The following is a 26405-nucleotide window of genomic DNA, read 5'->3' as shown; positions in this document are numbered from 1 at the left end:
CCTAACAGTAGGCAAGATACAATTTCAGTCCTATTGAGGATAATGGCAGCTGACTTGAAGAAGGGCAGTCCTGCTGGGGATGCTGTGCGGTAGGATGTTACTCTTCAGCCCTTTCTGAGAGAGAAACTTTCTTATGCAGCAGAACAGGGGGAAAAATACCTTTTGTTCTAAAATAAAATTTTCAAGCACACACAATCTCTCTAAGATATAGCAAAAAGAGAAAATTTAAACATCTGTTACTCCATTTTCAAGACTATTAAGTAGAAATATGTGTTGCAGTTTGTTCAATTTCTAAGAGAGCTTTTCCTAAAGTGTATTTTGATTGAAGGTAACCAACTTGCTCACAAATATTCAGAAAATCCATTTAGTTTTCATGAGTAATACTCATAATTTGGGACAAACTGAGTTCCTGTTTTAAATGCATAGCAGAGTTTATTCTTAGATGAAATTACCAACACTAGCTATGTAACAGCACCCCAAAAAATGAAGTAACTGGTCATTCTTTGATGCATGGTGTTGCAGACAAGTCGCTGTGATCAATCTCCTTTTTCGAGCCACTATCCTGACAGAGCTAAAGTGAAATTGGGGTCATCTTTTGAAGTGAGGTGGTGAAATCCAGGGAAGTGAGATAGTTGCTCAAAGGCAGACAGAGGGAGCTTTGGATTCTTCCAAGTGTGTGGGCAGCTGCATCACAGACTGGGAATGTGGCTGAAGCTCATTGCAGCTCCCTTCTAAACATGATATACAGTTTTCCTTTCCATGGGCACATGTCAGGGAGACAGTATCCCACATGTCCAGGGATGTGCCGATGCCACATCCTTGGACAAAAGTGATGCCTCACTGCAGTTCATCTCTAATCTTAAGAACTAGCAAGACCACCAAGGTTTTTGCTTGGGTGACTGTTCCCCAACACAGATTCCTCTCAGCTTCAATGTTTAGACACTGCTTTGTATTTGAAATGGTGAAAATTCATTATCTGAAGTGATTCTGCCAAATGATTGCCTGAGTTCCAGACCTTAAGCGGTGCAGAACAGGTGCAAAGGTCTTTTGCTGGTTTAGATGTTGACGTGAGTTCCTTCAGCAGGAATTTCAGTCTCACTGGTTAAAAATACCACAGTGAGCAGTCCTCAGCTGCATCCCTCCCATAGTAGTTTATATTTTGGTTTCCTGTTTCTTCTATTCATATACCTTGGCATCTTGCTAGATCTACTAACATAAATTATACCATTTCCATTGTAGTTGTTCCCTTGGAGATGTGTCAGGAAATTATTATTTCTAACTTAATTAATAAGAGTCTACCTGATAAATGAAGATGTTCCAAGTTTTACATTGGCTGCATGTTTAGGATATTTAAGTACTCAGATAGTATTTTCTACTTGAGTTAAGCTTCCCAGCTGTATATTTTACAACAGTAAGATTAAAAATTCAGGCTGCTTTAAAAGTTGCTCAGACAAAGGCAGTTAAAGACCTACGAGTTCCTGAAAGTGCATTCAGGAATGACAGAATTATTTGTGAGTGCTCTGGGATGATGGCATTTACTGGAGTGGAATCTGGGGAAAGAAAATTACACCACCGTTTGAAAATTTGCTGCTGAGCATTAGAGTACAAATTTTCCTCTGCACAGAAAAATGCATTTCATACAGGTTTTGGGTTTACTAGCTTAGGTACCCCAGAGCAGAATTTAGCCTTCAAAAGATTTCACTGTGTTATTTGCAAGGTAATGGAAATCTTCCCATGATTTGGTTGGACTGGATGACCTCCAGAGGTCCCTTCCAACCTCAACCGTTCTGTGATTCTGTGATTTCAATAGAGAGAAGCACACTAGTTTTGGTTAATTGCTGTTGTTCTATAATATTTTATGATATGTATTGCAAAATACTGTTTAGTGCTCTTAAAAATTAGATTTTCTTAAGACATATAAGTTATGCCGGTAAAAATTTAGGCATACGACTCTGTATCACCTTTGCTTGCATATGTCAAAAAGCTCTAAAATAAATTATTAAAAGCGTATTCTAAATCTCCAGATTAGAGCATTCAAAACAGTTACAATTAATTGTATAGATCAGTGCTTTCTAAATGTACTGAAAATATGATCCATCAAATTAAGGAGGGGTAAATTATTTTAGCCCTGCTTCTTATCTTTTTTTTTCCTATTCCAAGTCAAGCCTTTTAAATGCTCTACAAAATCTGACATCATAATTTCAAATTTTTATAAAGCCATTCCTCATGAAAACCTTCCATGTGTTGCTCCATAAAAGATTATAAAGTAATGTGCAGTTCCTAGTGGTGTAGGAAGGATAAATCAATAAAATCATGTGAGAGAAAAGTCGACCAGTTTTCAGCACTTCCCATAATGGATATAGCACAAATTATTTTGGAAAAAGTGCTCTAACCCTTCTTCTAGCTTCTCTGAGGAAACACTAGGTTTTATTTTAGAGTGGAAGGTGCATGTAACAGAAGCCAGCCTTCTCCCAGAGACTGAGTGATCACATTGGATAATTCCCCTATTCAGAAGCAGGAAAACTCTTTCCACATGCTGTTCTCTAGTATTTCATTACTAAATGTTGCAGTCCTGCCTTCATGAGAGTGCAGTGAGGAGTGAAAACATCCTGAATTCAGTTGGTTGCTTCCTGCCGAATTGAACACAAAAGCTCATTATAGCCCTCTGACTCACTTCGCCAAAGCCTTCATCTGCAGAGTTCCTAAGAAATTTGTCTTAGCTGTGTTTTACAATCCCTGTATAAAAAGCATCAAGGCAACTGACTATACGGAAGTGAATACCAGTGGTTTTTTAAATTTAATACACTAGCTGTGCATTTTTTCCTTTTTATTCAAATTCTAAACAAAATCTATGGGAAAAGAATAACAAACTAAAGTCTTCTTTTGATGGTACTAATAAAGAGATGGTACTAGTAAAAAGAGATATCTGACAGTAATTGTGACCTCTCTAGAACTTCTCCTTCCAGTTTATTAGATTAAGCTGCCAAAGAACTCCTTTTGAATTCGAAGCTGTGAGATGCCCAAAAATGCACAGCACCTGAAATGGTGCTCCTAGGAGGTGCAGGACCTCCTAGATTTGCTGCTCACCTGTGTGAATTAGCACCCATACAGCCCTGCCTAAACCAGCGGCCCTATTACTTATGTCCACAATCTAACCCAGGAAAGGGATATTGTAATTCTCCTAATCAATATTATTGCGCATATTGGGACTGTGTCACTATCGCTTCCGCTTGGACACCCCCAATCCCAGACAAATATTTAACGACAACATGGGGACCACTAGGTTGCAAACATCCACGACTTGATTGGTCTGGAGGATCTGTAGGGTACAGTAATTGTGACGCTATAATCCTCCAAGTAATTCATCCAGAAGACTCAAGATGGGTAACGGGAAGAACTTGGGGAATTAGGTATTGGGAACCAGGACAAGATCGAGGTGGATTGATACATATAAGGAAGGAGGAAATAATAAAAAACCCTCCTCATGGAGTTGGCCCCAATCCAATTGTTAGTGGACCACAGATAACTGCTAGACCCCTGGAGACCATCCAAAGTGATGTAATATCCTCCCTCGATGGGACCGAGGGAACCCCCCTTTATGGAAACTATTCGACTCAATTCGACTTGCGGAAAGTATTGGATCAGTTTAAAGTGTAATAAAGTGTTCAGCAACTTCAGATGGCATCCCTGAGAGTTCTGCATGCCCGGGGGCTGCCACGGCATTGGCTCAAGTTCTGCTGATGGTGGCAGGGCAAAGAAGCCAGCAGCTGGCAAGGAGGGAACGGTGGGACGCGGACCCCTGAGGACAGCCGGCACTATGCTGGCACTTTACTGCATATAGGGGCAAACTGGTGGAAATGTTTGCACTGAAGTCAGCAGATGTGAGAGGGTATGTACTGTCATTAACAGAATAAAACTGTATTTGGTTTCTGTGGAAAATTCTGAGGGTCTTCTGCTGGAAGTTTCTGCAAAGTGTCAGCAGCAAAAATAATGGGCCAGGTTAACGTTTCTTAGCTTGCTCAATCCCTGAGAGTTTTCTCAGTGCAAGTTAGAAAATGCTTTTTGCTTTTCCTTTGAAATGCTTTTTCCTATAGCTCACAAGGGCCCCTGCAGCCCCCGTTTGAACAGAAGTTGTGTGTTTCACTCTAGTCCATTGTGTTCCACCAGTATTGCACCAGGTGTGTTTGCTGCCACTCTTCATCCATCCATCCATCCATCCATCCATCCATCCATCCATCCATCCATCCATCCATCCATCTGTTCAGTGCTGTCGCTGAGGCACGTGGCAGAACTTTCTCTCTTTTGTAGATCTAGGACTCGTCAGCACAATTATATTGCCACTAGCCCTAGGCCGTGGGATGTGCCTTTGGTGTGGGGAGAAATGGCTGTTCCTTCTGGCTGGCCAAGCTGTCGTGATGCAAGTGCCAGTAAACGTGTGTGAGTTAATGTACGTGCTCTGGAGCTGAACTAAGCATATGTGTTCCCTTTACCCAGCTATCTGCTCTTGCCCTTCTGCTCTGCGTGATAATACGCTGCTAAAACCATGTCAGTTTAGGATGCTGCACCCGTGATTTCCCTATCAAATTCTACAATTAGTGGGATGATATTCCCCCTGGAACAACAGATGAAGGTGGGAGGCAGACTAATTGATTCAGCACTCCCCCACTGCCTCTGAGCACAGGCACTTAGCTGTAATAATTGTGAAACAGAAGAATTGACGCTGAGTTATAAACGGGTATCACAGGACTCAGTAAATGGTGTATACTTCATGAACTGTCAGCTATTCAGAGTATTGCCATATGTTTTTATGGTTTCAATGCACTTTTCCAACTAATATTCGTAACTAATGTATTTTCCCATGTTAAGGTGGCATAATGTTCATAGTATATAACTATGGAGCAGGGAGAGGCTGGGTTTTTTCCTCAATAAATCCATGCCTGTAAGCTGCTAAATAACAGCTGTATTTCAGGGCACTGAGAAATCATGGCTTAATATTCATGTTTCCTTTTCCCAGTTTAGAACTAGTAAGACCTTAGGCTGAAAGCTCTTCCCAGTAGTGTAACTGCACCGACTGCAAATGTGTATTAATTTTTACACAAAACAACAGAAGGAGTATAAAGCACTAGTCCCTCTATGCTGTGCACTGACAGAATGGCCTTTCTCAAGAAATTTGGTTAGCTAAATAAATAATATCCTAGCATCTGGAAAGTGTCCAGTGTGGTTGCTTTAACGAGATCATTTAAATTAAGCATTAAGATTTCTGTTGCTAGCATACACCTCTAAAAAATGAATATTGCATTTGCAATTTGGAGCATACAGCAGCAGGATACAAAGCAGCAGGCACATTTTTGGTGGACTTCTTCATTAGCTAAGCATGATTTGAATTTGGAAAAAGAGGAAAGACTACATCTTCATTATGCAATTAAAAAAAAAATGTTCAGATAGAATGAATCACAATTCTTCTTCACTGATTTCCACAGAACTTTATAGTATCTCTGAGAAGCTGGCATTTTCTCTTTAATACCATCCTCCCACCTCCCTGCTTCTTTGCCGTGTTAGCAGAGACCTTTCTCTCTTTCTGTCTTGAAGGCAATTTTTTTGTTGCAAATTTTCTTTGAAATATTTCATTAATGTTTATGCAAACAAGTAAAAATTTGAGTAAACTTCTAAATTACTGTAAATGTCCAAAGCTCTTTTCAAAACTCTGTCCTTCTTGTGGTGATTGATGGGACTGAGGAAAATAAATTTTTTTTCCGAACTACCTGCAGCGATAATCAACTTCCACATATATAGTCACGTAATAGAGTCTCAAACCCTATTCGCATTGTGGAGGCGATAATACCAAAAAGCACCCATTGGTTCATTCTGGGGCATATGCTGTATTTTAATATAGGACTATGCATGTTTTAAGATGAATGAACTTTCAGCCACTCCTTTTCTGCATTTTTATGTTGATGGATACTGATCAGGGCTGAATGCTCTCAACCTTGTCCGTTTCAGAAGCTATTTGTGGACTTCTAAAAGAGACTAAACAAGGTCTTGTTCTTGTAACTCTGTATTCTACTTAGAGACATTTCTGAGGTGACAGTAGACTAGTTGGATGGGGTTTAGTTGCCTAAAATGACACCAGCTGCCTATTGTTAGATACCCAACTGCTGCTTTGCCTCTTGCTGCCACGTTCAAAGAGTACAAATCTCCTGCAGATCTTGTCGTGTCTGCCACTCAAATGTGAATGTCTCAGATTTTCTACAGCATCTCAAATAACACAAAGCATTTACACTTAAGCAGCTGAATCCTACTTTTTAAGTGTGAGAGAAAAACATTATATGTATTCTTAGGGTTATTTTCTGCTTATAAAGCCTCAATAGTTTTAGCTCGCTAGCTCTATTCTTAGCGTTCACAGACTGAATTGCTCCAAAATTTTCTGCTTTTTTTTTTTCTGAATATAAGTGAAAATAAGTGAAAAATTCGGTTTTATCTTCGTTACTTTCTATAGCAAAGCAACTTATTGTAAGACTGCTAGAAAACTTGAGTTATTTGCCACTTAACACCATTTAAATGTAGGAAAATGTCAATGGTGAAGCTCAAGCTGTTTGGCTTTTCTGAAGGTCTGTACATATGGCATGTGACTCACAGTGGGTGTACTTTATGGTTGGTATAATTCATATTCTGAAACAGAGAAGCAAAGTTTTGTTTGGGAAGTCTTCATATGTTCATTATTTAGCCTTCATGTTTTAAGATGCTGTTTATTACCAAACATCTTGGAGTTAATGGAACAATTTTCCATTTTAAAATTGAATTTCTGTGTATTGCATTCTAGGCTCTGTATCCATGATCATTTCTGAAAATATTTTAAAATTTAATCCATGGAATTTGGAAACAGTTTTACAAGAATGCCAAAGTCTTTTCTGGAGTTGCCAGAGGGAAAGCTTTTATGCATTATCTTTAGCCATCAGATACAAAAATATTGCATCCAGAACACCGATTAAATGAATTCTTCTTCCACTGACTGCAGCAGGTCTAATAATCGAAAGGGCAAGTGTATTGAGGAGAAACAATACAACTCTTGCTTGAAAATAAAAGATAAAAATTCAAAGCTCTCTTAGGCTACTTCAAGTTCAGCAAGTACATATGTGAATTTTGAGGCTAAATTTTCCTCACTACATTTTTATTAGTTGAAAAAAAATCCCAACTGTTGCATAAATCTTAAGAGGGCCATTTATGTTTCTCATTGTATATAAATATTAAGATGTTTTCTATCTCTTAAAAGAACAACTATGAAATTCTTGCAAGATGATGAAAACAAACTTGCCATTGCCTAAACTTTTGGATGGATGCTTGCTTGATGTACTTGCAAAAATACACACTTTATTCTGACTGTCAATTTAAATTTATTGCAAGCTGGAGAATCTTGACTCTGTACTTTTAAGCAAGATGTGTAGAGCTCTCATTTCAGATCCATCTTTGATGCTGGCATTCACTGAGCACTGAGCTAGCTGAAATGATGTCTCTGTATCTCTGTGCATACGCTGAAAGCTGAAACAGTCGATCAAATGATAAAGAGTCCTTGTTTATCATCACTATAATAGATATGTCACAAATACTTACTTTAAAAGAGTTGGATGAGATAATCATTGTTTCCAGAAGTAAAACTGTACATTTAGGCAATAAGAAGAATATAAGGCATATTATATTGACAGCATAAAATGTGTTAAGCTTCTGGTGAGAGCAAAGCAGAAAGGGGCCATGTCTGTACTCCTGGTTTTTGCCTGCATCAATATATTGACAGGTGTTGGGGGATGCGATGGAAGCTCTGACTGATGTAGCTGCAAATTTCCCCCTTCTGCCCTTGCCTGACATGACTTTTGTCAGGTGGTTCGTCAGGTGGCTTTAAAATACTACTATAAAACACAGCTTTGCTCGTATAGTTTCACCTCTACTGGTCTCTCTTTGATTTGTATACAAACTGTAAAATGCTTCTATGGTAGAGTCATTTGGAATGCACTAGAAATATCCATTAGGAGTAATCTGCATTTAAAATATCAATTCTTTCCGTTTCTCCTAGAAGTGCTGGAATTCTCCATTTGTAAAGTATGCAGAAAACAACCTCTTTATGGTTAAAGCTGTGTATTGTGTGTCTTGGTTAAAAAGCAAACCTTTAACTACTTTTTATGAGATCTGTTCCAGTGAATCCACTGTTAACTCTGCAGAGATTTGGTTATTCTTTCTTTAAACAGTCAACTTCTTTTATCCACCAAAGAACAAGTCATTTGATTAATGATCATTTTTATCTCTTTGAAAGGATCCTTTCCGACCATTGGGGTGAAGTCTCTTTCGAGATTCCTGAGGGCGGGATTTTTAAATAGCATCCTGGCCTCACATCCAGTGTCAGGGGGTGGATCTTTACCCCCCAGCATTTCCTCTGGTAGGTATTCCAGCCTATTCCCCCCCATCAATTTTTCCCTTCACCCTTTGCCCCATCTCTCCACACATCTTAAGGAAACAAAATTTGATATTGGTCAGACAGGGAGATTAGATGTCCCTTCCAATAAAAAGTCAAACTGAAAGGAAATGGAAAAGATAAATTACTTTTCAGGAACTGGCCATTTTCCTGAATTAATGTTGTAGGAGAAATTGTGAGGGAGACTGATCTGTAGTTAAGTGGTCAACCTAAATATTGGAAGAGAAAGCCTGGTATCCTAATCATGCACTTCATAAAGCATGCCTGTGTGCACCAGAGAAACATAGCTTTGATAATGCCTCTATAAAATCCCAGATTTTGTGTGACTGTATGACTTTTTCCTGAAAATTTACATTCCCTTGCTAAAACGTGGAAGTAAAATTTGGAAAGGGAAAATGTAATTATATATTGATACAGTATTTCAATCCTTTGCATGCTTCTGCAGTTGCAACTTGTATCTCATGAAAACCGCCTTATCTTTTTTTAATAACTTTTATCACAATTTCAACTACTATAATTCTCTTAAAATGAGTGAGAACACCCCATTGCTTGTGTTGCCCGTGTGGTATCCTGCACTGTCTCTGGCACGGTCCCCAGCAGAGGCACAGCTGTACGAGGACACGAGAGACCCCAGAGGGTTGGCGTACGGCTGAGCATAGGCCAAGAATGAGAACATCATGCCAGGCAAACAGGCTGCTGTCAGATACGGGGCTGAAACAGGAAGGAAGGACAGGTTAGAGGCATCCTTTCCCTGAGAGGCCATATGTGTTATCCATTCTCTTCTGGAGCCGTGAAACACCATCTTCCACCAAAGCTAATAAATGAGGAATAAATACACGTGTCTTAATTATAGTTAAAACTGGATCAAAGTTCAGTTCTGTTCCTTTCCAAAGTACATATTCCTATGTAAAATTAATCTGTACATGGGCTAATGTCACACTTGTATCCTCTCAGGAGATCTTCCCTGTAATGTTACTTACAGTTTTTCTTAAGTACGGAGAAAATTGAAAATTGAAAAATTATGTGATGTTATTGATTTGCTATACAAAAGAAACTGTTCTACTTTTCTGTGCCTCATTTTATCTATTGCAATAATTATAGGCCTCATTAATACAAGATGATTCTTTTTTTCAAGTGCTATTATTTCTTTGTTTACTTTCTTTCTTTGAATAGAAGCTTCCCAGCAACTTTGATGTCTTTTCTTATGAATGTTCAGGTCTCTTTTGTCAACAGTTTCTGAAATGCTTTCCTTATTTTTTTCCCCTTGGGCTATCTCAAGAGAGTTTAATATCCCTTAGGCTATTTTGGCAGTGAGCATCACGATGAGATTGGTATCTGTAACTAAACAACTCTGTGGAAGAGGAAATACTCCAGGCCCCACAAAATTCTCTGTTTTGAACATAGTGTTATGTATAGCATATCAGTGATTCTATTAGATCACAAATGGTTTAACTGCACTCATGGCTTCTCAACTACATACCTGCCTACAAGTTTATTTTATAAGGTCATCAGGACTGTTGATTTCTGAGTACTTGTAAAGCTTTTCATCACATTTTTTGGATTTAAATCAGAACTCTTAAATATGGTTTGTTTAATAAAACTGGTTCATAATTTCTTGCTACTAAATGTCTTTTACTAAGAATTCTGATTCATTCTGATGAAACATTCAATATAATGTATTCAAATATATAGGGGAAAAATGGAAATGCAGCTACATGATGTGCAACATATAACCTAGCAAGGTAATTGAAATAAATGGTACTGTTTGATCATGCCAACAACAACAACAAAAATGAGCCAAGCAGCAACCCCACAGAAAGGGAGAGACTGCCCACCTTCTGGAAAGTGAGGATTGTCAGGTAGTTGAAAGCCAGTGAAGAACTGGTAAATCCAATGGACGAGATGCGTTCCTTTGAGAAAGAGTGCATGTGGGGGGCCAGGTGGCATGAAACTGTGCAGCACAAGTCAGAAATTCCTGGTAACAAATGTACCGTAATAATCTTCTTTGTAGTGCTGCTATTTAACTCTTCCTTTTTCGCTTTCTCATATTTGTATTTACATTAAGCACAATCTTACTTTTGAATTGACTCTTTTTGTTACAGAGATGGCCAGAGGATGCCATTTCCATTGCATGATAACTTTCTAAATTGCTATAACCAGCTTTTCCATACATGTGAGCAAAGTCCCTGCACATTTACTGCATTTTTGCCAAAAAAACCCCAAAACTCTGTCGAAGGGAGTACTGATCTGAGATGTGAGACTCAGAACTGAATCTTTTACAGTACATGATTCAGTGCAAAATGTAAGTTCACCTTGAACCCTTAATCACTTTAGTACAAGCAGAGAAGGAATGTACCCGCTGTTCCCTTGTATCGAAAAACACTGCACTAAACACCTGACCTTTTTTCTGAGTATTGCTTTACCAAGGAACAAAGACACCCGAGGCAACAGTGCTCCAAGAAGGTATTTAAGTGGTGATAGCTGTGTTCTCATGGCAGCCTCTGGCTGCTAGAACAGCAACAGGCAGGCAAACTCAGCTGCCCACTGCAGCCTCGATGCTGTCTCCGAGGCTTACCCTCGCTCCTTAAAAGTGAGAGGATTGCTGCTTGTGTGTCTGTGCTGGAGGGAACCATGCTCGCTCCATTGCTGCCTTCGATGGCGCGGTGACCCCACCACCATTATCTGAGCTGTTGGGCTCGTGTTGGACAGTAGCTCTTATAAGCCTAACAGAAGTACTTAACATATAATAACTTTGCTGAATTATAACCTAATTGCTTCACATACAGCTTATGTGTAAGACTTCAGTGAATTTAACTACATGGAAGGCTTAAAATGCCTGCATTAGTCTGCTGTTGGGGTCATTGGGAACAAAGATAATGAGATGTTTTTTATTTACCAAAACCTTTAACTCAAGCTAAGTGGCAGATTTACTTCAAAATAGTCGGCAAATTTATTTCTTACTACAGACAAAATACTTTTACATCTTTTTTCTATGCAAGTCCCCACAGACATTTTAAGTGAAACACAGAACTAAACTGGAAAGCCTGCTATAAATAATTATCTGGAAAACAGCTTGTCAGGGCAGTGTAGCTGTTGGTTTCCTTTTTCCCTTTTTACTTTCCACTCAATAGTTGGAGGGAGTGCATTTCTTTTACCGTTGTACTGACAGCTCATGTTCAGCTTTGTGTAATTTGGTGTCTGCTTTTGCGCTGTGCAGAGGTTGACTTATGTAAAAGGTATCTTCATTTGGCCAACTTAAGGATTAATTTATGCTGCTGGCATGCGGCTTTAGAACTGTCTGCATAAATGGATTGCCTCAAATATAGGTGTTTTTAAAACCTAGATGTAATTATGCTAATGCCATAGTGCTTATATTTGATAGTTGCATCAAAAGTCTGTCACTGCTTTACAGCCATTTCCCTAGAAGCAAAGCTTTCAGCAGGCCTCCAGATACCTATCCTAGATTTCTGCAAAAACAAGCCCATTTTCAGATAATAGCTTCCTTTTGGTTTAACTATCATTTAAGTCACAAATGACTTTTTTCTAGTTATCCCACATGTTAGCAGTACAAATTCACATAACTTAGTGGATGTAGGTCCATAATGACAGATTAATTCATGTAAGCAGTAAGTACTTTTCCTCAAGTGATATCATTGCATGTATTAAATAGAATTCTTAAACCACTTAGCAGTTTACACTCCTCATCATACCTACACTGCACGAGCTGTGGAAGCTTACCCCTTCCTTCATAATTACACATACGCACACAAACATAGGCATATATACACATGCTGTGAAAAACCAAATAACTAAATTGCCAGTGCTGCATCTATTTCTTCAAATTCCAGCTCTTCCAAACTAAGTACAGTGTTGTTTGCTCCATTTTGGAGAAATTCTTAGCTTACTACTCTTGATGCATATTGGAAGCTCTTGATTTCAGTCATGTGTAAAGGGTTTGTTATGTAAATGCATACCCCTATTGCCTGGCAGAAGTTATGGATAGAAAAATTTATGGTGTGCTGCTGTCTTTGAAGAGTGACAGACAGATTGTTAAGCTTGCTGAGTTGGAAAGGAAGGGAGGGAAAGCAAATACCTTTCCTACCATTTCTTTCAAGCTAAACTCGTTTCCAGAGTTTTTCTGTTGGCAAGAACAACTAGAGATGGGTGTCAGGCTATGAGAAACTATGGAAGAGTTCCTGGTAAGTGAACCTCGCGGACCTTCTTCATACTGTTCAGCACTCAAACTACATTAGCAGGAGAGGGGAGAAAAAATTATTCTTTCCACACACACCTTTCTATAAACATCAGTGCAGCGATTTGCTTGTGAATCCTCTGATCTCCCCGTGTAGTCAGCAGCTGGATCATTGCCCCCTCCTTCATTCACAGAGCACCTCTTTGAAGCTTCTGTGAAAGCATCTTGATATGACTTTTTTCATGAAGTATGAGCATCAGTTATTTCCTACCACTTATTTTGCAAGGGTTAATTATCCCGTTCTTTTACATTTCAGGAAAATGGAATCAAAGAAATTAGGCTTGTTAAAACAATCCACCCCTGTGAACCTCAAAAAATATATTATATGCAAGAAATGAGGATGTAGTTACTTTCCAGAAACTTAGAAGCGATACAGGACGGTTTGCCATTACCTGTCTTGGACTAGGTAATGACAGGACTCCTCCACATAAAGTACATTATACAGAGGATATCCCCTTTTCAGTGTTTTACTGCCTGGTCATCTATCACTGTTCATCTAACATAGATTGTAATGTTCACATTTATTACAGGGAGCTTCTCAGAAAACTCAGACATAACTGTAGAGTACTAAACCAGATGATTATGAGCTTTCTTTTCCCCAAAATTAGTATTTTATTACAATTTCCAAGTGTACCTGAGTAAGCCCATTATTCTTGATATTGTATAAACTGACGACTGAAAGCAAATTGTATTGACAGGCCCTTATTGAACAACATTACTCACCAAGAACCATCAAGGAACAATTGTTCATACTGAAACTCAACTATAATTATGGTACTCCAATAATAAGAAAAGTAACTTCTGTTTTTTTTTTCAGTTAATGCATTTTTCCCTACTCTGGATTCCAGCACCTAAACTGCCATATTTATTGTTAAATGAAAATTGCTAATCCTTTCTGGGTGACTAACAAATTGATTCTTGTATTGCATATGCATTTTCTAGGATGTCTGAGCCAAATGGCTCTTCCAGTTTATTCTTTCCAGCCTCAGTGCTATTTCACTGCCATGTCTAGCCTATAAACCCTACAACTGATACATAATGGCATGTATTTTCAGAGGATAGAATTTCAAATGTATGTGGACTTTTCCATTACGCAGGCAGCAAGTACTTCAGAACGAAAATATGGATGAGCAGTAAATAACATGAATAGCATGAATAGTGAGACAAACATTTTTTTGTCCTGGTCCATTAGGGTTTAGCTTGAACTGCAGAACTGGGATTAAGCTCTGAGTGTAGGATGTGATAAAAGGAGGTCTTCCTTCCCCACCTTTGCTAAATAGCTCATTTCATGGTCAGATGGGCATCGTAAACAATTCCAAACATTCTAGCCCTAGAAGTTCAGAAAAGTTTATTTGCATATGTCATCATTTTTACATAATATACCCTACTATTGCATATTTTTTAAAATCTGATAACAGAAAATGTGGTCATTTATTGTAACAAGCATGTGAATTGAAGCAAGTTGGTATTCATTATTAACAGGAGCAGAAAGATAGGAAGAGGAGAGCTAGAGGAGCCTGGCGGATACACACAGAAATGTATCTGTAAATAGTCTGCACACAGTTATTCTTTGTTTCAAGATGAAAGGAAAAAAAATCTGAACTCTCTTTTGAGCCTATCAGTAAAGCTTTGGATGTGAAAGCAGATTCAGAATTGTTTGACTTTTTGTAAGGTGGGAGACAGAGTAGTTAATTTGAATAATGTTTAGGGTTTTTTGGTCTGTTTTCGGTAGGAAGGCGGTGTACCTTTACCAAATTCATTTTGCTGAAGCACCATTCCCAGGCTCAAATACTGTGTATGGGAAATAATCTGCATAACTCTGGATTTCACACACTGATATTTCACAAGGCTGTTTAGGTGCCTTACACAGTTGGTGAAGACTAGAGAATTCTGGATGAACTCATATGACCTTTTTCTGATGCATAGTTATGAAAATTGGACTCCTTCTCTTAAAATGCCTTTTTTTTCTCAGAAAACATCTAGATATTGCTTGCTGTGGAGGTGCCTCCACAGCTGTAGGAGATGAATGCTTTTGTTTTTCTTCTTCATGTGTCAATGAGTTTCCATAGTTTTCTTATTTCTTCAAGATGTATACGCTTGTCTAAAAACCTCTGTATTTAAAGTTTGCTGATTGACCCATCTTCATTGTAACTCTTGGGTTTTGCTCACAATCAAAATCAGAGTTGACAGGAGAAGCTGGAGAATGTGTGCTTTCATGTCCTGAAGGTACAAAACCTTAAAGAGAAATAGGAAAAAGCCCATGAGATCACAAAAATGTCAGAATGTTAGGTCCAGTACATCATTTATTTGTTGGAGCGAAGTCTCATGATGTTTTGTTTTCTTAATTTTGGATTTAGCAGCTCTCACATATTACAACCAAAGCTTCCTTTGTGGATTTCAGAAACTTCAAGAGTATTGATATGTGGCCTCCACTGCTCCTTGACATGAGAAGTGATGTCTTTCTCACGTGCAGAAAGGAGAAAGATACTCATAAACAATGAAGGAGGAGATGGTGGCTCATCAGTTTTGTATAGCTCAGAAGTTTAAAGTTTATGTAGACCAAAGGGAAATAGGACCAAAATATGCGTGCTCAAATAGTAAATGCAAAAAATACATAAAATATATGCTAAAGTGCCAGACGTGTCAGAATCTTATAAAGACCACAATCAGGCATAATAATGAATAATCAAAAAATGCCCTGACATTTCAGAATAGGATTAAAATAATACCTTAGCCATGTCATTATACTTATGAAAGCACAAAAACATGTTTTACTGCAACCTTGTATATGCTGTTTTTTTATTTAGCTGATTTTTAGATTTCTGTTGTAGCTTACAGCTTCTAAAGATAACGCATCTATGGTAATGGGTAAATTCACAATAGAGATTAAGTAAGCTTTGTTTCTTATGTCCCGTAAGTACCTGTTGTGTATCATGGCTTAGGGAATATTGATGAAGTGCAGAAGCTCCTGATACATAGACTTAATTTTGTTTAAATTCTTTTACATGCTCTAAGATTGATAGGGCAAGTGATCCTTGATGCAGTCAGACTCTGGGCTAATTTTGAACCAAAGAACATCCCTTGCTCTTCCCACAAAAGGGTGCAGAGTGGTATGAACATCGAAAATATTAAGAGTAACTTAAGGGTTAAATGTCATTAGATTAAGCGAAATAAGCTGAAATTCAGTTATAAAAAAAGTGAGGTGAATTGTTTTGGTTAATCTAACTGGGCAAAAGTATCTCAAACTGTATCTGAACAAAATCTGTTATTTATTATGGATATTTTTTATTGTTCTTTGCTTCAGTGCTGAACTGAAAGTGCTGGAATATTTAGGGTTCTAAGTCAAATTTCAAGCAATATAAATCTTATGCGAGAATCAGTTCTATTAAAAACTTAGTTCCCTCCCTCTCCCCCCAAAAAACAATTAAGTTAAAAATCAGCAGCCAAATTTTTTGTGGCTGGTCATTAAGAAATTACCTATTCTTGCAAAGAAACTATATTCTCCCTCCTACTTATACACTGATAAAGACGGCCTTTAATGCTGGGATTTCTTGGTCTTGAATAGGATGATATAACCTAGTATTTGAGATAGGAGGGTCAGAAATGCAGTCCTTGAGCTCTGTTCGTTGTTCTGACTTGTTATGTCTTAAAACCTCTTTGAAGTCAGTATGAGGTGATCCTTCTAAGGCACGGAGATGACAGAATGCTTCCAGAGTACATGACCAACATTTTGATGCAAACATCACCTGTTGTAATGATCCGTGGAAGTTGTTGGGCAACAGCCATAGTTCAGGTTATTTTTTAAGTTACATCAGTTTATCCCTGATGTTTAGGGATGCGACAAGGAAGGCCAAAGGCCACCTGGAATTGAAGCTGGCAAGGGATTTCAAAAACAACAAGAAGGGCTTCTTCAACTACATCAGCAGCAAAAGGAAGGCTAGGGACAATGTGGGGCCGCTGCTGAATGAGGCGGGTGTCCTGGTGACGGAGGATGCGGAGAAGGCAGAGCTACTGAATGCCTTCTTTGCTTCAGTCTTCAGTGCCAAGGCAGGCCCTCAGGAATCCCAGGCCTCAGAGGTAAGAGAGGAAGCCTACAGAGAGGATGACGTTCCCTTGGTCGAGGAGGACTGCATGAGGGATCGCTTAAGCGATCTGGACGCCCACAAATCTATGGGCCCCGATGGAATGCACCCACGAGTGCTGAGGGAGCTGGCGGATGTCATTGCTGAGCCACTCTCCATCATCTTTGAGAGGTCCTGGAGGAAAGGAGAGGTGCCCGAGGACTGGAGAAAGGCCAATGTCACTCCAGTCTTCAAAAAGGGCAAGAAGGAGGACCCTGGAAACTACAGGCCGGTCAGCCTCACCTCCATCCCGGGAAAGGTGATGGAGCAGCTTATCCTGGAGGTCATCATCAAACAAGTGGAGGAAATGGATGGTTATCAGGAGTAGTCAGCATGGATTCACTAAGGGGAAATCATGCCTGACCAATCTGATAGCTTTCTACGATGACATGACTGGCTGGGTAGACGAAGGGAGAGCCATGGATGTTGTCTACCTAGACTTCAGCAAGGCTTTCGACACCATCTCCCGTAACGTCCTCCTAGGGAAGCTGAGGAAGTGTGGGCTGGATGAGTGGTCGGTGAAGTGGATAGAGAACTGGCTGAATGGCAGAACTCAGAGGGTTGTCATCAGCGGCGCTGAGTCTAGTTGGAGGCCAGTAACTAGTGGTGTCCCCCAGGGGTCAGTACTGGGCCCAGCCTTGTTTAACCTCTTCATTAATGACCTGGATGAAGAGTTAGAATGTACCCTCAGCAAGTTTGCTGATGACACCAAACTGGGAGGTGTGGTAGATACACCAGCAGGCTGTGCTGCCATTCAGTGTGACCTGGACAGGCTGGAAAGCTGGGCAGAGAGGAACCTGATGAGGTTCAACAAGGGCAAGTGCAGGGTCCTGCACCTGGGGACGAACAACCCCATGCATCAGTACAGGCTTGGGGCGGACCTGCTGGAGAGCAGCTCTGCGGAGAGGGACCTGGGCGTCCTGGTGGACGACAGGTTAACCATGAGCCAGCAGTGTGCCCTGGCTGCCAAGAAAGCCAATGGGATCCTGGGGTGCATTAGGAGGAGTGTGGCCAGCAGGTCGAGGAAGGTTCTCCTTCCCCTCTACACTGCTCTAGTGAGGCCTCATCTGGAGTACTCTGTCCAGTTCTGGGCTCCCCAGTTCAAGAAAGATGAAGAGCTACTGGAGAGAGTCCAGCGCAGGGCTACAAGGATGATGAGGGGACTGGAGCATCTCTCCTACGAGGAGAGGCTGAGGGAGCTGGGCTTGTTCAGCCTGAAGAAGAGAAGGCTGCGAGGGGACCTAATATATGCTTACAAATATCTGAAGGGCGAGTGTCAGGAGGATGGGGCCAAACTCTTTCCTGTGGTGCCCAGTGACAGGACAAGGGGCAATGGGCACAAACTGAAGCACAGGAAGTTCCATCTGAACATGAAGAACTTCTTCCCTCCGAGGGCGACGGAGCACTGGAACAGGCCGCCCAGGGAGGTTGTGGAGTCTCCTTCTCCAGAGATATTCAAGACCCGCCTGGACATGGTCCTGTGCAGCCTGCTGTAGGTGACCCTGCTTCAGCAGGAGGGTTGGACTCGATGACCCACAGAGGTCCCTTCCAACCCCTACCATTCTGTGATTCTGTGATCCCAAGGGCCCAGGCTGGCACACCGCCCACTGAGGATCAGAGGAACATAAAGACAATGCGAAGCCTTGTTTGTGCATGCTTATTGCAGATGCAAGTGTTCCCACAGCTTTTTCTTGCAGGTTGAGGGCTTGGGTTTTGTGGTACCTTGGCAAAGTCACTTTACTGCATCTTCTCTTTCCACATTACATAGCATGGGTTTATCTTTTTACAGGTTAGTATTTGAAAAACAGTGTAAGGCTCTCAAATGAGATGCAGTAGATGTACTTAGAATAGTTCATGAGGCAGCTTTCAAAACTGGTCTACAAACACACGAGCTCTTGTTCCCCTCTATGTCTCTACTTCTGAATTCTAGTAAGTCATCTTGCCCTAACAATGAGGGTCTTTCTTTTTTATTTCTGCTTATAATATTCGTGTAAACATAAGCAGCAGGAATAAAATGAAACTTTCTTCATCCATATTGCATTTGTAATGCTAATAAATATATAGAAAGAGATAATACAGATAACCAACACAAGAAATGGAAACTTGAAGAGGGTTATTTTTTCAAAGATACATGGCTGGAAAGTATAAATGCAGAAAAAAAAACAAAATTGGAGCCAGTTGTTGTATTTCTGTGGTATTTAGCCACTATTTCTCCCTCACCTACCCAACCTTCAACTAGTGACAAACAGCTATTTCTTCTGGTTTTACCCTCTGCCTCACTCCATTTGCTTCCCTCACAGAAAGACGAGAATAAGAAAACCAATCACAGAAATAACGCAACTGCTTTCTCTTTACCGTTCCACTTTTCTTTCCTCAAAACCTTCTCTTTACAGTTCCACTTTTCTTTCCCAAAACCTTTTGTAGGCACACAGAAGGACTGATGTGAATTAGGGGTTGCAGAAGCAGTGTGCCAGATACTGCTAGAACTTCTGTCATCCAAAGCACATTTTCCCGTCGTCGTGTGAGAAACCAGGAGAACTGCTCGCAGTGCTTGTTGCTGACAGAGGGGAGGCCCAGAGGGTTTGAGGACATATTTTAGAAGTATATATACAGACTTTTCCTGGCTTCCAAAACATACCAACAGGCATAAATTCTTGGCAGTGGGTTACAGGGTAGTGAGTGAAAAAGTATTTAATGTAAAACTATAGAAAAACAGCTCAGAGAACATTTCCAGATAATGTTGAAACAGTAAATCTTCTTCAGCTAGCAGTGACAGCTATATGGCCATGGTTTACTAAAAAATAGACAGTAACTTAGGTTCATTCACATATTATGTATTTTTATGAATTGATTTGGCAAAGGTGTCTTCCCTTGACTAAACTAACTTAGCTAATGAAAAGTGGTATGTAGACACAGGAAAACAGAAGGAGCACTAACAGCAAGATAAGCAGACTATATCTATGTGGTTTCCTGTAACAGCGGGATGTATATATGTTAATGATGTCCTGGCTGCAAACTCTGGCTTCTGAAGTCTCAAGGACGTTCGAGCTGCAACTCTCATTTTTTGAGGGCTGCTTGGAGCACAGGTTTTAGTCAGGGACCTTCTGTAACAGAAGTCAGTAATGCAAGTGGGATGGCTAGCAGCAAATTTCTTACTGGCGTCTTGTGTATTGATGTGGGCTAACAATGCAAAACCCGGCAGAATGTTTTTCAATTGCTTTTTGCATAATGATTAGTTTTCTTTCTTTCTTTTTTCCTCCATTGGTTTTGAGTTGTGGAAAAACACGATTTTTTTTATTCGCTGAAATTAGTTCTCCTTTGATGCATACAAATGCATCATGATTAGTAGCAGGAGTGAAGAAGCTGCAGTGCTCTGGCAAGTGGTTCTCCTACTTGAAGCGATATGCAATGAACGGAACTGCTGTGAGATCTTGGAATGCCTCCTGAGCCCTGGGCATTTCAGGGAGGGACACAGAGTGTTGCCGTGAGTGCTTTGCGTACCCTTGGAGTGCTGCAAGGCCCAGCGCTACCTAAGGGAGTGCCTGTGTGTTTTGCTCTGTGAGTCTTCTCTCTTTAGCTTTAGCAGGAGGTAAGCTAATGGGGAACCAAAAGCAGAACATGGCTTTGGAGTGAAAAAATGCCTGATAAGGAGGTGATTTTCTGAGACACGTGAATTCTGACCTGCAGAGGTGATGGAGCAATATTTTCTTACATGAACTAGAGAACAGATTCCAACCTTTGCTGTTTGAAGTAGAGGAATAAGTATCCTGTGTTTATGTTAGCAGATCTATTCCCACGGTGGGTATTAAAGATTTCATTATAAGTAAAGGCTGTAGAAATGAACAAGTACTAACTGTATTCTTTTTGGAGGATTAATCTTGCATGAAAAATTCATTAAAGTGGGCTTTGCTGCATTATTTAAAATGACAACAGGAGACAACAAACTGATTATTATGTCATTGATTTGACACTTCAAATTCTCCTACTTATTCATCAGTCTACCACTCAATTAAATTACACACTATCAAAGTCTTGTGTTGTGCAAAAAAAAAGAGGAAGAGAACTAAAAATATATATTATGTGGGTTTTAATGTAATTGGTGTTTTACCAATTATTCTGCAGTGTATGGCTTTGTCTTTTCTGCATTTCTGCTCATTAAAAAAAAAGGTCAAGCAGATGGATCAATAGAAAGTACACAATTGTAGCATATTCTGAGGTGGCATGACATCAATACAGGATGTTTGTCATTTATGCTGGCTTTATTTGAATGGTATTGCAGTACAGCTCGGTGGGACAATTCCAGTAAAGAACTTTCTTAGAGAAGATAACCCACCTTGTCAAAACCAGTCAGCCTTTTGTCACAAGGTAGTATTTGCATCAAAACAGTGAATAACCCCTGCACCTTCTACAGATTCATCTAAGTAATGAAATTCATGTCCTTTTCCTGCATCAGGCCAAGCAACAATACTGCTCTTGTGTGTTCAGTCTGGCTTTCTGAGATAGTGGGAGTCTGAAATGGAACTACCAGAGCCAGAGTTACTCCATGTGCAAGGAGGGGAAGCTGCTTTAGCCAGTATCCTACACACATGTCTGGGGCAGGAATATTTAGAGTTTCACAGAAACAATGAAAACAATGAATGTAGCTATGGTATCAGTATATGCCATGTATAAATAAGATTATAATTTCATATAGTTATTGTAAGTGTATAGTAAAATGGCAAGTTTGTTACACGAATGTGCTGCAAATGCTGAATGTGATATACATAGTGCGTAAAATCCATATCTGAGGTTAAAACCTATTGCCTCAGAACACTTTATATAATTCCTCTACTTTAAAAGTCTGTTTTCTCATGATACTCTCTACTTAAGTACTGCTAGGTATTTAAAACTGCTGCAAGAATGATTTGTTTGACTGATTTGATCTTTGAATCCATCTTCAACCTTTTTCTATTTTGTCCTCCCCAAATTCGAACATGAAGTTTTGTGCTCTCTTCCAGCAGTGTCTGCAATTTTTAGCTCCTAGATGATCTTGACCTCTGTCTCTTATTCAAGTCCTCAGCCCACGATGACACCTTTTTCAGTGGTTTTTTTTTTTTCCATATCTTCTCTTCTGTGGATCTTGACTATAAAATTAACCCGGTTCTTCTTCAGATACTTCTCCACTGCCTATGCATGTATCTGTGTGAAAACACTCAGATGAATTGGTCAAGTCTTTAAACTAGACTGGTGTCCAGCTATCTGGTTTGGTGCACCCGTGCTGCAGAGAGTATTCATTGTCGGTCACAGGAGCGCCTTCTGCTGCGTGCTCTCCTGCCTGTGCAGACTTCCATGGGGCTACGTGTCACAGGCTCACGCAGCGCTGGCACGGCTGTCTCGGTGCTGCAGCCTGTGCCATCCTGCTGAGCCCCGAGTGCTTTCCCAACTCCCGTCTGTATCACCTCCCACTGCTATTTATCCTTGAACTTGTGTCTTTGACTAAAAATGTCAAGGTTTCATACATGTAAGCAATCATAAATACAGGAAAATATTTCACTGCCTTCCAGAATTGCATCAGCCTACCCCATGATTAAATAATCAAAGATTGCTTCACCCTCAGAGACTTCTCTGCCTCCCCCTCCTTCATTAATACCTGTCCTTATTTGGAGGATGAAGAATTCATTTTTCTTAGTACCATGAGAGCAACATGGATTTTCATAATTTAAGTAATAGTCTGTTTTCTTTTTTTTTGTCGACAGGCAAACATTATGCTAGTTTAGAAATCTCCCAGTGTTATTTTTCGAAAAGTCAGTTTTGTAGTCCTCTTTAATGCAAAAGCAGTATCCTGTGTTTGTACAGGGTTCAGCATAGACCTTAATTTTTTCTGGACTCAAATTGTACTGCAGTATAAAGGATAATGTCTGCTCTTTGCAGCTAAAATGAAACTAACATCAACTAATGTCATCCATAACCTTTTGTCTTACAAAAAACTTCCATTCTACACAAGCCGTGGGTTGGCTGCCACCCTCTGACCCCCTGGAGACCGGCCATCCCGGATTGCAGTCCAGTCTGTCCCACTGCCTGCCCTTGGGACTGGTGACTCGGTCTCTGGACTGAGACGCCCAATGTTGAAGTCTAACCTTGGATGTGCCAGAGTCAGCTGCTCATCCTCACGTCTCAGCCAGCTTCTCCGGAGCCAACTGCTAGTCCCATTCCTTCCACCATTTGTGAACTGGAGAGTCTGTTCATGCAATGTGAACGCACAATGGAATCACTCGAGTGCCTCTACAGGGTACTGATCCAGGGAAGAAAATACAACATGGTGTATTGGTAACAAAACACAGGCTGGTTGGGTATGCTGTGCTGACTAGATGGAGAGGGCCAATTGATTTTCAGAACCCGTTTTTCCTACCACACCTTTGAAATCAAGATAAGTCCTACCTTATGTTTCCTGACACTTGATGTACTTACATTTGTAAAACGTTTAGAGATCCTTGTGTGACATTTTCAAACCTATAAAATTATTGGAAAATAATTGTTTGCTGGAAATAGAACCTCTGTGTTACTGCTCTGATGATAAATGTACCCACTGGAATCTGCTGTGTAGCAGAGTTTTTTACTGTATCTGCAAGCAACTGAAACAATAGCTGAGACATTTTTGATCTGCATGTACGACAAAGACAAATCCTGTGCTGACTAAAAGTCTCACTGTATTGCCTGTCACAGTCCAGCTTGGAATACATAAATATCTTCAGTGATACAGTAAACTTGCAGCTGAAATAGGATGGCTTTTTCAAGTGCTGGCACACTAAAAGAAGATTATTTAAGAAGTTAGTGTTAGGATCCAGATTTAAGACTTTTGCTTAAGGTAATAAAGTGATGGAGCTGGGTTCGTTTTTGTGGTGTCTTGACACAATCTTGCATCAAGTTCACTTGAGATTTAGGTAGGATGGCGAGTGATACAGTCTGAGTCTGTGGGAAGTTATCAGCCTAAGTGACTAGATTTATTGTTCACCAAAAATTCCTGAATACTTAATGATACACTGATCGTCCAATATATGTTTATTTGAAGACAAATGCTACTTATTGTGGTGTATTTAACAGATCATGCTATTCCTGTGCTGTCATGTGGAACAGCTGGTCTTGTGTTAGGGCATATCATTTCAAGTGGTTAAAGGAACACATCGAGCAGTTTAAAAATGCATAAAATTTAGCTAGTGAAAAATACTGAAATCTCTTTTTTAAATCTGCAGATAAATGCATATAGATACATTTCATATTTACTTTAGCCTAGAAGCTCATAATGTTGGTCTGAGCAAAATGAAGTACACTTTGTTGGGGTTTTTTTTGGCAGGGGGAATATTTTGTGAGACAACATAGAAGAATTAAAAGTTGCTTTTACAAAATAAGTGTGAAAATAATTTGTGTTGAAGGATATGAATCTAAGGAGCATAAAAATTTTAACGAGAGCCTATGAACCTCTGAAGAACCTTACAAAGTAGCTTCCGGAAAGTGTAGGGCACCAAGGGATTACTAACAGGAAACTAGGGGCACTGTTTTGAAGCTCCCTAGCTCCATTTGTCATTCCCTTCAAATGCAAATCTTCCATAAAGGTGTTTTACTTGTTGATTTAGCAAAAAAGATAAATTTCTGGGTAGCTTATGCCTAACCAGATATACCGTCTGAAAGCCAGCTTTACATCCCTATTTATTGCAAGATGCTGCTGTCTGCAACATTTTAAAAATTACTACTTTCTTGAGCAAGTTCTGCGTATAGTAAAATGCTCTAGCATTCGGCTGCCATTTGTTTACTTCTCTAGATTATAGAATTTTCCTTTCCCATGGAGCTGTCAGCCACTTGACAATAAGCAAACGGTAAAGGTAAGGGAATCTAGGTCATTCATGTGCTTGAAACTAAAGATACTAGGCTATACAACTAGTCTTCATTATTAAGCTGAAGTAAAGAAAATATTAATTTTTAAAATGCTGTGATCTCTAAGAGCTTAAAAGTGATGTATCGTGTAAGCTTATAATGCAAAACCAGGGTATAACCAATGGATGCAAATGAATATAAATTGATTTGGTGGCAGATGCACATCTGCAGCTGAGACCAAACATTCAATTAAAAAAAAAGAAGCTGGTAATTCTTCACAGTTCAGAAAGGCTATCCAAAAACACTATTAAGGCATCTGAGAATTTTCACACAGGAGAAAAGGTACTACTGTGCCAACATTATGAAAGGCAGTTTTATTCACTGAGGACCTAAACATGAGGGTGAATACAGAAAGAACCCCAAATTTTATTAGGAGAAGTGAGAGAATATTGTGAAGAACCCCAGAAAGACTAGACTAAGCTATGTGAGTGAGCATCACCGGGGTACCTGGAACTCCAGGTCGACATGCTGGGATGAACAGCTCATTCACTTTTTTAAATTCAAGGTTAGCTGAAACAGCTCAGGAGAGATACCTGGCTGTGGCTTATTGTATATTGTGGACAGTTTAATAAATATTTCCACTATTAACCAAACTGAACAGAAAGTTTAGCATGTACAGAAATGGACAATTGTGCTGGAACGACCATAATGCCCTTCTGCGCTTGATCACCCTGAACACTCTGCCTGTTTCTCATCCCCTCATCCCAATAAAACACAAACATTATTTGAGAGGCAGAGAAAGAAAAAGTCATGAAAGAGCCTCCCTTTGTATTTGAAAAATATTGGAACAGCTAGTGTTGTATTGAGAAAGTGGTGTCACCACTTGGCATACTCCCGGTTTCCCACAAGCCCCAAGAGAGATTGGCATTTTCGGGGTAAGAAATGCTTGCCATTTACCTCCGTCCCAATCTTACTAACATACTTATTCATTACATTAATTTTGCGTATATTAGAATGGCTCCATTGTGATATTAACAAATCTAAAAAACTTCTTGCTGCATAGCCTGATTAGCATGTTAATTGGGCCTCTCCTGCCAAGCAGTTCTACAGAGGTAGTTTATTACTGGATATCAACAGTGAAATGGTATTTAGTAAAGTACCCAGTTTAAAAGTTTATCTTCAGACTTGGATATTCTTTTAAGAAATAAATCTAATGTGTTATTCTGCTTCAATTTGGATATGATCCCACCCTGGAACCATCCAGGAAAGCTGTGCTAGTTGAGCAAAACTTCAATTTGAATAACATTGTATATATATTATGTATGTACGAGCATATGAATTCAGAGTTTTTCTGGATTACACACACACAATACACACAACCAATCTAGGAGAGCTTTTTTGTGACATCCCCTTCTATCTGTCTATCTGTTTGCCCCTAAATCATTGAAATATTTTTCTTTGAGAGGAAAATTATGGCACTGAGTTTGTAATTTCTTGGACATGGCTTATGAATATGGGGTTTTTTACCTTAACTCAAATATATTCCAAAATGTTACACAGCAAGTGTTGTTATTTGGAAATAGCAGGCTCTTCTCTGATCCTTTTTAAGGGGAGAATACACCAGAGCGAACGACGCACATTCAGCTAATTGAGTACCAAAAAAAAAAAAGATAGAAAATATTTCTTAGAGAGTAACACAGGGAATTGTGTTTGTAATATAAAT

The 26405-nt window shown here is 39.6% G+C and overlaps 1 protein-coding gene across 4 annotated transcripts in view; it reads left to right on the top strand.

Annotated features, from left to right (window-relative positions):
* EPHA6 (EPH receptor A6) overlaps positions 1-26405 on the top strand; it is a 543420-nt gene that overhangs the window by 440944 nt on the left and 76071 nt on the right. For 2 of the 4 annotated variants that reach the window (XM_075434861.1, XM_075434870.1), the window contains one exon: positions 8303-8425. The exons of the other annotated variants lie outside the window; for them this stretch is intronic. In XM_075434861.1, coding sequence (XP_075290976.1) covers positions 8303-8425 — 123 coding nt within the window. The remainder of the gene's footprint in view (positions 1-8302; positions 8426-26405) is intronic. 4 annotated transcript variants of the gene reach the window in all.

The sequence above is a fragment of the Opisthocomus hoazin genome, chromosome 1 (genome assembly GCF_030867145.1).
Source record: "Opisthocomus hoazin isolate bOpiHoa1 chromosome 1, bOpiHoa1.hap1, whole genome shotgun sequence".
Classification (NCBI taxonomy): Eukaryota; Metazoa; Chordata; class Aves; order Opisthocomiformes; family Opisthocomidae; genus Opisthocomus; species Opisthocomus hoazin.
Note: the sequence above shows the minus strand (reverse complement) of the source record. Positions and strands in the feature narration are given on the sequence as shown.